Source organism: Misgurnus anguillicaudatus, chromosome 17 (genome assembly GCF_027580225.2).
Source record: "Misgurnus anguillicaudatus chromosome 17, ASM2758022v2, whole genome shotgun sequence".
Lineage (NCBI taxonomy): Eukaryota > Metazoa > Chordata > Actinopteri > Cypriniformes > Cobitidae > Misgurnus > Misgurnus anguillicaudatus.
The window spans coordinates 17,501,994-17,515,620 of NC_073353.2; the positions used below are offsets into that span (position 1 = coordinate 17,501,994).

The 13,627-nt window shown below is 37.9% G+C and overlaps 1 protein-coding gene across 3 annotated transcripts in view; it reads left to right on the top strand.

The window, feature by feature from the left end:
• The window catches only part of thsd7ba (thrombospondin, type I, domain containing 7Ba), a 346,688-nt gene that overhangs the window by 237,763 nt on the left and 95,298 nt on the right, over positions 1–13,627 (top strand). For all 3 annotated transcript variants that reach the window (XM_055214506.2, XM_055214508.2, XM_055214507.2), the window contains 2 exons: positions 2,361–2,552; positions 5,040–5,268. In XM_055214506.2, the coding sequence (XP_055070481.2) occupies positions 2,361–2,552; positions 5,040–5,268 (421 nt within the window). The remainder of the gene's footprint in view (positions 1–2,360; positions 2,553–5,039; positions 5,269–13,627) is intronic.

Below are 13,627 nucleotides of genomic sequence, written 5' to 3' on the forward strand. Positions count from 1 at the left end.
ATTATACACAATTATCATTGAAGTCCTGGCCACATGGTTGCCTGCTGTTTTTCCTATACCACATTGATTGCCAAGAATATGCCTGAACACCCCTTCATCAACCTCTGTGTTTTAATCACTCAAGGAACTGCTGCGTTCTGGGTTGAGGTGGTGGGCTGAAGACCAGCCTTAGGGTACATCTCCCATCCATGCCTCATTTGACGGAAAACATCATGCTTTCTTATTTTTTGGTGTCTTGGCATTGATGCAGTTATAGCAGGAGAAAAAATAAATAGATAACATATCTGCCCCAAGGTTGTTATAGCTGAACTATACTGTTTGAAAGTGAGTGACAGGGTTTGATGAAAACAATCATGCTGCCTTGTCAGAACCAAAGTTCTTCGCTCATAGAAATGTTTTGACACCGTGACCGGCTTTTTTTAGGAAATCGATCCGTCTTAGTACGCTGCATAAGATAGGCGTGCATCTGATGTGTCGGGGGTGTTTTTAAAGTTTAATCTGTACAGGAAAAATTTTTGTAATCCCAGACAAGTCAATAGAAGGATTAATGTCTCTCCTTCATGCATGAAATGAGAGTTTTCTTTTAACCAAACTCAGCAGAAAGACAAGCTCTTTCTTTCTCCTCTCCTGTCTTCGGATAGCTCACTGACAGCCTAAATAACTTTTCGTTCTTCTACTCGCATACCATTTCCAGTTCCAATCCTTTCCTTCCTGCAGGGAATGGGAAACAGATTCTGTTCATCTGATCTATCGGGCATTAGTGGAATCAGTGCTAACACACAGAGCAAATATTTCTTTTGCTTAATTTGTTTGAAGATCAAAGAGTGGAACCTTATTATAGAGAAATTATCATTACAATGTGATGTGCCGACGTTGACAGCTGTGATTATGTCACTTTGTCAGGCACTAACAAGGGTTTGCAGAATCATAAGAATATCATTGTTCAAGAATGGATTGTGTTCATCATGCATAATGCAATTTCATCTGCCCTCTCTATTTTCACATTTCCCGTTTCAGTGATTTAACACATAAAATGAGATGAATCGCAGATGTATCCACATCTCTTATTTGGATAAACCCTCTTAAGAGGTACTAAAAGAGCAGTAAATATAAAATGCACAGCGTGTGACCTCACAATAATGGTTTACTCTTCGTTGAATGGTAGAAATATGAATTAAAAAATATGAAATTATGTAATGTATAAGTCATGACAATATACAGTATGTTTTTAAAGCACTTTTACTCATCAACTTTTTTATGTTACATCAGCTCATTTAAAATAGTACAGTATGTGGAAACATGTATTTCATAAATGACAATGATTATACCTAGAAATGTAGTTTGTTGGATGTCCAAAGACACACAATGAATAACTGATAATAAAGCAAACATTAAAGGACAAGTTCTGTATTTTACACTTAAAGCCCTGTTTTCAGATTGTTTATGATGAAATAGAACGGTTTTGACTGAAATTTGAACATATGATGCTGGCCCGAGAATTTTCGTTTTTTTGTTGTATTACCCCACCACCACTTCAATGGCTGCATAGCTGCACTGGAACAATCCTTTCTAAAATGCATTAAACTTTCATTTACAAAGACGTGAAACTCGCCGAGTGGTCAGGGGTGTTAACTGATATGCTTACACAAAAATCGCTGCAAAAGATGCTTCCCAACAGGTGTTTTACCATTCGTTGTAAACTTATGGACCTATTTTTCCAAACGCCTCACATCCGTATATTCTTCCGTTGACAGCTTGAATAATAGACACTCCGCCTTTGCCAATTGCAAGAATACAAACAACACCATTTCCGTTCCCGGCGGCGGAGTAATACCGTACCTCACAGCACATCTAATACAAGTCAATGCAGTTGGACTAAAACTACGATAAAACCTGTTGGAAAGCATCTTTTGTAGCGATTTTTTTTTTGTGAGCATATCAGTGAACACTCCTGACAACTTGGTGAGTTTCACGTCTTTGTAAACGAAAGTTTAATGCATTTTAGGAAGGATTGTTCCAGTGCACCTATGCAGCCATTGTAGAGGTGGGAGGTGATACAACAAACTCCCAAAAATTCTGAATATGTCCAAATTTCCGTCAAAACCGTTCTATTTCATCATAAACAATCTGAAAACAGGGCTTTAAGTGTAAAATACCGAACTTGTCCTTTCAATGACACGTGAATAATAAAAAATTGGCATGGTCATTGTATTGTCCTACAGTAAAACATTTCTTCTTCAAAGTAAAGAAAAGGGCAAATTTATTGGGACTAGGAACAGCATCTTTCCTCAAATTCACACTGTCCATCAATGTCCAAAGCATACGGGACGTTACAACTCTTGTCATGTTCGTATCAACAGGACAGGTTGTTCCTGAGGATCTCTGTGAAGATGATGCGCCTCCTAAAGAGGTCTCCTGTGAGATGTCCTGTCCTGGTGACTGTGTCCTCAGCTCATGGTCCGACTGGTCCTCCTGCTCCCACAGTTGTTCAATTAAAAACTCAGAAGGAAGACAGAGCCGCACACGGACCATATTAGGATTACCAGGGGAAGGTTAGTCTTTCATGTCCCACAAAAATGTTATCGCAGCATGTGAGTGTATGATACATCAACTCGGTATGAGTCCATATTTTATTTATTTAGAGCTTAATCATACATAAATTTTAAAGCTTAGATATTTGGCATCAATTCATTTGTAGTTTAAACTGCACATTTTTATTTAAAAGTGTTGAACAGGCATGTTAATGGCAAACCCATGCAATAGGTTTAGTGCACGAATGTTTGGCATAAATCTGGAATTGTGAAACCCCTGGGGATGCAGGTGTCATCTTCAACCATGTTCCTTCATCACTCCATTTTTAATTGTGCCAAAACATTAATGAATGTTGCTATTGATTTCACAAAGAAATAACTGAATCTCACTCTGTGGGTGACATAACACTTAACGAAAGCTGATGTTTGTTTTATGAGTAAAGCGACAGTTTTGCATTCGGTAGAATTAATTTACAGGAATGGTGATAAAAATGTGTTCTCTGGATTGCATTTTTCTGTCTGCCTACATACAGCTGTTTTTTTCCAATAGCACACAGTTACTCTGGAATGACAGAAAGAATGGTATAATTAAGACTTAAATATACCTTAGCCAAGAGACTCCTGCCACCCCCTCCACTGCCACACAAACAGACACACACACATGCACACACAGTGGCAAGAAACGCTGTTGCTGTTACACATTGTTCTTTCCATGTATCTTTGGAAAATAAAACTAATGTCCCAGCCTCATATTCTCTACACACCATCCACCAGGTGTCATTAATCAGAAAAGCCCTTATTAATATTCAGCCGGTCGACGTTAGACTCATAATGAGTCCCTGTGTTATGGAGAAAGGCTGAATGTCAATACAATGTCATTAGCTTCAAGGGCAGATGGCACAGGAATTATTTTTAATTATATAAGGTGCAGAAGTAAATCTGGAGACTGATCCAGCAGAAGTTGTGGCAGGTGTTTCTGCATCAGGTGAGAGTTACGCATTTTATTTGCTAGGTAAGGTGAGGATGATTTTGGAAGATTTCCTCAGGTGTTTAACAGTACAACAACAAATGTGTTGCCGTTAATGTATCCAATAAGAAACTTAACCTTGGTTTTACTACGAATTACCCCAAAAAGTACAGTAGTTTAAAAAATGGTTTACAATATACACACAAAAAACATTTTTGTAAGGAATGTGCAGAAAGAACTTTGGATTTTCCAAAGGTTTAATCATGTGACTCTGTTGCTCTTTCAACATTGTTTGGTTTATTTTCGCCACCTGACATAAAAAGTACATGTGCATTTATGCATTTAGTTAAAAAAATAATCAAATTAATCTTAAAGTGCTTTAAGTTTGTTTGGGAATCGAATCAACATATTTTGAGCTGCTAATGCAATGCTCTACCAACTACTTTAGCCAATAGCTTGAGTTTAAGGTAGCCTTAAAGGAAAACACCACAGTTTTTCAATATTTTACTATGTTTTTACCTCAACTTAGACAAATGAATACATACCTATCTTTTTTCAATGCGTGCACTTAATCTTTGTACAGCACGTCGTGACTGTGTTAGAATTTAGCCTAGCCCCATTCATTCCTTAGGATCCAAACAGGGATGAATTTAGAAGCCACCAAACAATTCCCTGTTTTCCCTATTTAAAGACTGTTACATGAGTAGTTACACAAGTAAGTTTGGTGGCACAAAATAAAACGTGTAAACTGTTTTTAAGCGGATAAAAAATGAGAACTATATTGTATGACGGAAAAACACTTAGTTTGCAGCATTTCAGCCTCGGTGCACAGTAACATCATCTCTCCTGACTACTCCCCCTCTTACTCAAACTTCATCAATATTACTGCACCCGAGGTCGAAGTGCTACAAACAAAGTGCTCTTCCGCCATACAATATAGTTCTCATTTTTTATCTGCTTAAAAACATCACCATGTTTTATTTTGTGTCATGTAACTCATAAACAGTCTTTAAATAGGGATAACATGGAAGTCGTTGGTGGCTTTTAAATTCATCCCTGTTTGGATCCTAAGGAATGAAATGGGCTAGGCTAAATGCTAACACACTCATGACGCGCTGTACAAAGATTAAGTGCATGCATTGAAAAAAGATATGTATGTATTAATTCATCTAAGTGGAGGTAAGAACATAGTAAAATATTGAAAAACTGTGGTGTTTTCCTTTAAGTTTAAGGTAAACCTTTTTACAACAGTAATTTTTCTGTTTTTGTTGTTTTACAAGTTGCAGATTTAGCACAGACAGGCCTTTTAAAAATTTTAAAAGGCTACTTTTACACAATTTATTCACCTACTAATAGGCTGTAGATCAACCAATTTCTCCCGTTCATACAGTATATCTACATCCTTGTGCACGGGTCCCAGTAGAGTTCTTATTCATGTCTCTTGTCCTCATGTAGGTCGTTAACATTTTATGGAGCATTAAAGCAAACTTAAGAGAGGCTTTTCAATCCGTAATGCAGTTAATGATCTTTTCTATTCGCAGATAAGGCATGTCCAGCTGCTACTGCTCTGGAGGAGTGGAGAACTTGTAATGATCATCCATGCGTCATATTCTACTGGGAAGCGTCGCCATGGGGACCGTGCATTGAAGACTCCTCCATGAATGTAAATGGAACGGGGTACTGGAACGGAACGGCCACCTGCGCAGCTGGGGTGCAGATTCGTAAGGTGGTCTGCATGAAATTGGGCGTCGGTCCAGTTGTTCCCAAAAGGTGCCTTGTTTTAATTACATGTTATTTTGTATTTGTGTAGCATGCCACTGTTAATGTCGCAATGCTGTTTTGTATAGGTTAGATTATTGAAGAGCATAGATTTTCCATTGTGTGTTGAGTTAAATTTGTCTATTCTACTAATCTTTGATGATGAATTGTCACTTGGTGAAGTGGGATATTTCTGTACTGTATAGGACAAATGCAATTAATCAGACAGACAGACACAATTCAAAGTTTTAAGGCTAAAGCTCCGTGCACACGGCTAGCAACTAGCAAACACAATCTCATTCATTACAATGGAAGTCCGTCGATTTCTAGAGGAAAGAGTCGCAGCAACCATTAGTGACGGAGTGGGCGTGGCCAGTAACCCAACAAAGTTTAGAAAAGTGCAACTTTATGCAAATGGCGAGCTCCTTTTGGGGGTGACAACCAATGAGAATGAAGCATTGAAGTTCACGCCATCCGTCTTAATGTCTGAACAGTTACTCATTTCTTTATAGTTGTACGACAACCTGAATTAGGAGCGATTTCTAATGACCTCATAAAAAAGACACGGGCAACACACAGTGACAAAATTGCTGGTGGTGTGCAAGCACAGTAAGTCACACAAATGTGACAAATGCCAACACACACCGATATTCTTGGCTGACAATTTTAGTTTTTATTATATTTTTAATATTATTATACAATATTAAGATTATATTAATAGTTTATATTAATAGTTTGAAATTTTTTTGTTTTAGTTTTCATGTTCAATTTAGTAATTAAAATTTTGCTATGAGGATTTGTCATTTTTAAGTTCTTTTTATAAGTTTATTTCTAACATTACTAAATAAAAATATTTATTTTATTCCAGTTTTGGTTTTGCTTATAGGGGCATAGTTACTAAACAGGGCAAATTAGCGTGCAAAAAAAAGTGCAGATGGGATTGGAAATTTCTGTGGGTAATTTATTGACAAGGCAAACACTAATCTACCAAGAGCAGTGCAAATTAGCGTAGGGTTTAAGACAAGTTATTAATGGCACAAATACCATAAACAGTAAACTGACAAGCGCAAACCTTGGTAAATCTGAGCGGTAAAATCCTACAAAAACACTCACCTAAAGGATTATTAGGAACACCTGTTCAATTTTTCATTAATGCAATTATCTAATCAACCAATCACATGGCAGTTGCTTCAGTGCATTTAGGGGTGTGGTCCAGAGATGTTCACAAGTCTCTGAGCTCGAGTCCGAGTCAAGTCTGAAGTCTTTGACCTCGAGTCCAAGTCAAGTCTGAAGTCTTTGAGCTTGAGTCCAAGTCAAGTCTGAAGTCTCTGGGCTCGAGTCCAAGTCAAGTCTCAAGTCTTGTTGTAACAAATAAAACTCTAATAACAAAAAGAAATTATAAACATTTATAAAAAAAACAAAGGTGCACATTAAGTAAGGTCAGTGGTGTAGTCTAGATTTTTGTAGTGAGTATACTGTGATTTTTCCCTCTCACCCTTATGCTCACTCGTCCCAGCGCAACGCACCACTCACACTCACAGATGCATACAGTATGGATCTTCATGTAACAGAGCATTCTGAAAGTGTACTCATAAACACATAAACTGAATGTGTTATCAACATGTCAGTTTATTATAAGAAAAAAAAAGAGTTTAACAGCCAATGGGTTTACAGCTGGGGAAACTGGACTGATTTTTAGACTGGTTTAGTGTTAATCAACATCTAACTCGGGGCCAAAACTTACTCAACTGTTAATTAAAATTAAATAAACTGTTTACAATCTTCAATCCGTGGCTAACACACGCATTGAAGAAGAAAAATATCCACTCTTTCAATAGCTATTATCTGACAACTATTGATAACATTACCATGTGTAATTTAATGGTGTAAATGTTTTTAATTAATACACATTTAAGATGACTATGAATTAACTCTTAACTTATAGTCATTGATATAAAAAGCTTCTTTTTTTGCATATAATACAAGCATTGTCTAAAAATGAAAATAGGCTTTTACTTTTATTATTACAAGACCATCATGTAGCCTAATATTAGACCAAAGTGAAGAAAATGATCTTTAATTTGCAAGTCTGAACTGAACATCAACGCAGACATGAATTTCCTCACAGAAGTTTAAGATCATATACATCTTGAACGTAGATATATAAATTAACACAGAGAAGGGAAGTTTAACACTGTGAAGCACAAGCAAACATGCTGAAGGCAGCTAAAAACCATCAGGATATAATCACGGGCTTATTTTATTGCACTTAAAACCTTATCTATTAAACTAAACTGATGATTTAAATGTTATTTACTCACATGTGCGTTGTTAACTCTCGGATTTCATGTTAAAGCACTGCTCCACTCATTCACTTCTCCATATGGACAATTCCTGTTTGTTTACAGTGTCGCGTGAGCAGCTACACTGCAGGTTCGAGTTCATTTGGCGCTAAGCAGACCTCTTGGTGATGTCAAAGTACCGCGAGAGCGATTCAAAGCAGATTTCTCCATGTGATAACTGAAATCGCTCTCGCGGTACTTTGTTGTCACTCGCCTGTGGGTTCTTGTGGCGCCACAGCAGTCTGCTCCCCAGTCACTCTAGATCCGCTATAGTATTAATTTGATTTCATACGCCGATCGGATCGCGCAGTTCGGCAGGTACAGTATGACACAAAGTAGTGCAACTCTGGACCTGACTGGAGCTGGACCGGATACACTGAACCGCATGTGCGTACAGAAATCTGCTCACTTGAGCGCCTTTTTTGCGGTTAAATTGTTTAACCATTTAAACAATTGCAAGCCTTAGAAACACGTTAATGATAAACTTAACCTATTTAAATTGCATATGAATCCGCAAATCGCATGCGAGCTGAACCGCGGATCCGTCACAGCACTACCCATAGCTTCAGATGAATGCCACAGCAGCAGCTGCCTGCAGGTACAGTCGACATGTATGTTCGCGGCCGCGCGCGGGGAGCAAATACGTCACGTGTTACGTCGTGGGCAGGTTGTAGGTAACGGAGGGAGCTATGACAGCGAGCTCATCAGACGTTTCCTAAAAATAAACATTGTTCACGAGTCGCGCGGCTCGAGTCCGAGTCGAGTCTGAAGTCTTTGAGGGTCGAGTCTCAAGTCGAGTCTGAAGTCACTGTGTGTGCGACTTAAGTCGCACTCGAGTACGAGTCTCAAACTCGAGTCCCCATCTCTGGTGTGGTCCTATATGGGTGTGGAGTATTTCACAATCTGCTCAGTTACTGGGATTTTCACGCACAAACATTTCTAAAGTTTACAAAGAATGGTGTGAAAAGGGAAAAACATCCAGTATGCGTCAGTCCTGTAGGCGAAAATGCCTTGTTGATGCTAGAGGTCAGAGGAGAATGGGCCGACTGATTCAAGCTGATAGAAGAGCAACTTGAAAGAGCGACTGAAATAGCCGTTACAACTGAGGTATGCAGCAAAGTATTTGTGAAGCCACAACACGCACAACCTTGAGGCAGATGGGCTACAACAGCAGAAGTACCACTCATTTCCACTACAAATAGGAAAAAGAGGCTACAATTTGCACAAGCTCACCAAAATTGGACAATTGAAGACTGGAAAAATGCCTGGTCTGATGAGTTTCGATTTCTGTTGAGACATTCAGATGGTAGAGTCAGAATTTTGCGTAAACAGAATGAGAACATGGATCAATCTTGCCTTGTTATCACTGTGCAGGCTGGTAGTGGTGGTGTAATGGTGTGGGGGATGTTTTCTTTTCTTGGCACACTTTAGGCCCCTTAGTGCCAATTGGGCATCATTTAAATGCCACGGCCTACCTGAGCATTATTTCTGACCATGTCCGTCCCTTTATGACCACCATGTACCCATTCTTTGATGGCTACTTCCAGCAGGATAATGCACCATGTCACAAAGCTCGAATCATTTCAAATTGGTTTCTTGAACATGACAATGAGTTCCTTGTACTAAAATGGCCCCCACAGTCACCAGATCTCAACCCAATAGAGCATCTTTGGGATGTGGTGGAACGGGAGCTTCGTGCCCTGGATGTGCATCCCACAAATCTCCATCAACTGCAAGATGCTATCCTATCAATATGGGCCAACATTTCTAAAGAATGCTTTTAGCACCTTTTTGAGTCAATGCTACGTACAATTAAGGCAGTTCTGAAGGCGAAAGGGGGTCAAACACAGTATTAGTATGGTGTTCCTAATAATCCTTTAGGTGAGTGTATATATGCAAGTCCATGGCTTTTCAACAAAAAATTTTCACTGTGTGTCTTTAGTAAATCCTGACAGTAGTTTTTTAACAACAAAAGAGGCGTTTGCACTGAATCATGCTGTTAGTTAGTCTGGCCCTGGTGTTTGTTTCATTGTCTTGCAACATTAAGGCAACATTTCAGCATTTTCTTTGTATTTTCAAATACTATTTAGGGGCATGTTTTATTTCAACTAGCAGATACATTAGCATGTTTTTAATAGTGTTTAAAATCACAACTGTCGTGTTGACTCTTTAAACAAACGTAAACCCTTCAACAGGCAATGAGCATATAGTTTATGCAATAAACGGCGCAGTTATTGCCTCTGTTTAACATTCTGTTTGGGCGGGGGGCAGCAGTAATGCTGCAAAATATCTTTCCACTCTGAGATAAAGGTAGCCTACATAAGACTTTTTATTCCCTCTGCGTTCTGATGACATTGATGAGGTAAAGAATATGACTTACATTATATATTTAATGTAAAGACAAGCCCAATGCCTTCGTATATCACATTTCTACATATGTTTAATGTATTTCACAATTAGTGTCATCCACACAACCTATTAAAGCAAAAACTAAAAAATATTATTTCGTTTCTGTTCCTCAGAAAGGAGTACTGACAAAAGTCTATAAAAAAACAACTGCAACAAATAGCAACAGGGGTTTCATACTGATCTGACAAACACCAACAAGCTTATTTTGTGTGAATCGCAGCCTTTACAGGATTTGCTGTGGGGAATCTGTTTAGATGTTTGAAGTCAAAACAGCAGAAAACATAAACATTACTATGGCAACGGATGTAGAAATGCTGGATATTGACCGGACTGACCGTCTGAACAAACAGGTCTGATCTCATTACTGGGAAAATGACAATGAGGATAGTCAGTTTTACAGATGAGATTTAAAAAACAATCGAATTTATGTGCAGCGTGAACAGAGCCGGACATACACAACCTTCCTATTCCACTGGTAGAAATTGTGTTTCGATTTTATCATTACAAATGGCTGAAAAACCAACACCTCATCAAACACATTCAAATACTTTATCCAATATGCGCTAATATGAAAAATATTGCTCTCTAAATGTCTGTGCAGGGATTCATTTTTACTACATTCCTCAATGTAGTCAGTCTGTATTGGACCATAATGCATTTTAATTGCTTTATCTCTAAGGCACCATCAGCATTTTTTCTCTAATATATACTGTATATAGACATGTGAATCATATATGTATATATCTGATACACAGAAGCTGCAGATCAGCTTATTGCACACAACGTATGAAAAAGGCCCTTGAGTGTATTTAGATAAAATTTTTATATCAGATGATAATGTGAATCATCATCTACGTTAAAAGGTCTCCATAAACAATACAACCATGTAGAGAATTTTTTTACATATAAATATACTTTAGATATTATTTTAATTAGGACAATTAAACATGATGTACATGGTAATGACATGCTGTGAGCCTCAAACACTATTGTTTCCTTCTTCTTATGTAAACCTCATGCATGCAAAAGACCACTAAAAAACTCAATCTCAACATAAAACCGACTGACGTTACAGTCGAGATGTACGCTCCAACATTATATTACACATTAAATGAAATTACAATGTTGTTACAATGCTAAAACAGTTAAAGTTTTTACTGTTGAGTTAGCGCTATATGCTAGTTAAAGATATATGGTAGTATTTATGCTGAAGTTCTACTATGGTTACGCTTTACAGGTGCATACTGAAAAAACACAAATAAACTTACCACTCAAAAATGTTAATTTCCAATCTTTGAACAATTTGTTGTTCCCAGAAATCTGTATTTTCGTCTAAAACAGTTATGCGCAGTTGTGCTAATTTGAAAACCACGCCCACCGGGGGGAAAACAATCCATCCGTCTCCATTGACTTATTGCGAGAGGCCGCCTCCTTGTCATTTCTGGTTTATAACAAAAAACTGAATAATGCCTAAAAGCAGCTGTGTGACAAAAAACCCAAAAAACCCAGAAATAAGTTTTTATAGGCTGTCAGGCCGTAAGACCCAGTCTTTAAGGAGAAAAAAGTGGATAGCCGACTACGTTTCCCTCTAGTGGGCAAGTTCTACTAATAGGAGTACTATGAAAAGTTGCCTGTTTCCACTTTTGTGTCTTTAAACGCTCGTTTTTTTTTGGGGTAATAACAGCCCATTCCATATAGGGAAAAATCCAAGGGTTGTAAATGGACATGTAAAACCATCTCTGGATCATTTTTGCACTTATAAAGTCAGATACCTTCTGTGTAGATATCAAAGAACAATTTAAAGAGATAGTTGGCCAATAATAATATTAAAGCCACGATTTACTCACCCCCAAGCCGTCCGAGATGCATATGTCTATCATTTTTCAGACGAACACATTTCAGTTATTTAAAAAAAATCATAGATCTTTTAGTTAATCAAATGTAAAGTTACAGGTTCCACTCATTCAAGTCCAAAAAATGTGGATCCATCCTTCACAAAAGTAATCCAAACGGCTCCACGATTATAAACAAATGCCTTCTGAGGGTAATCCATGCGGTGTTGATGTATAGAAATATCCATATTTAAAACTTTATAAATGAAAATATCTAACTTCCGGTAACGCCTTCATCTTAGTTGCGTCCGCATTCAGTATGAGATCGTACGCAGTTTACGGAGGTTTCTCTGCTGCTGCTCTGTGCCCCCGCCCTCTGAATTTGTCATACGTCACTAAGAAAAGTGCGTACACTACACTGATACTTTCTACTGAATACAGAGGAGTCTAAGATGCCGGCGTTACAGGAAACTACTTATTTTTGTTTTAAATATGGGTATTTCTATAACAAAACAGCGCAGATTACCCTCAGAAGGCCTTTGTTCATCCTCATGGAGTCGTTTGGATTACTTTTGTGAAGCATGGATGCACATTTTTTGGACTTGAAGGACGTGGACCCCATAACTTTACATTTGATTAAATGAAATATCTAAGATATTTTCTAAAATACCTGGAAATGTGTTTCTCTGAAAAATGATGGACATATGCATCTCGCACAGCTTGGGTGGTGATTAAATCATGGGTTTAATATCATTTTTGGCCGAACTATCCCTTTAACAAATTGTATCAATGCATTCTTTGGCACCTTTAAGTGTTATGCTTTTTTGTTTTATCCTAGGATAAGTTGACTGTGAAAGATACTGTAGTGTGCATTTCTACGATTTCTTGTCAATCCGTGATAATTTTGACCACAAACACATGCTGTCACTTGCAGTGGTCAGGCAGTATAGCAAAATAGACTTTAGTTGAAACGATTCAGCTTTGCTGCAGCGTACCGCATCTGCAATAAGCCAGCAACGGACTGCACCCACATGCAGTGTGAAGCTCTAACCTGTTCACATGGGAAAATTAAAAATACACACTACATATGCACTGCAAATGGAGTATATGAAACAAGTGTGAGAGGATAAAAACACTACAATTAATATTAAGCTTCAAATTGATTTTTTCCCTTTGCTAGATTTTATAAATATGTTAGACATTATTAGAGATTTTTGCCTTGTATTGTCTTTAAACCGGCCTTGCTGTTCTGCAAAACAGATGTAATTGCACATATTCCTGCTACACAATCACTAAGCAATCTTAAAAAAACATCGCTTTGATAGTTTTCCATTTCTGTGACACCAGCTGGTGCAATTGACAAATCATAGTTCAAAAACTTGAGGCTGCTACAAATACATTGGCTGCACATGCTATGGCTTGTGATAGTTTTACACAGCGTGAATACGGTATACAGTAAAAAGGGTTTCTTAAGAGTTGTTCTCCTTTCTTTGACCTTTTCGCAAGAGAAGAGTTTTTGATTTTTGAGGTGCTTGTGGTGAAAGCATGTCTTATAAAATTCAGTGTGTCAATATTTTCAGTCATCTGCTGCGAATGGCTGTGAAAGCAAAAATGACTGGACTCTTTTTTATATTTCCTGAATCAGAAGGGTGGAGGTTCATTTTGCCCCAGGTTTTTCTTTGATAAATGCTCCCTGAGTGAGTCTCATAATGCATTGGGTTAAAATAAAATGCTCTATTGCATTGCATGGAGAGGATATTGTGTTGTGCATCAGGAAACAAGCCTTCT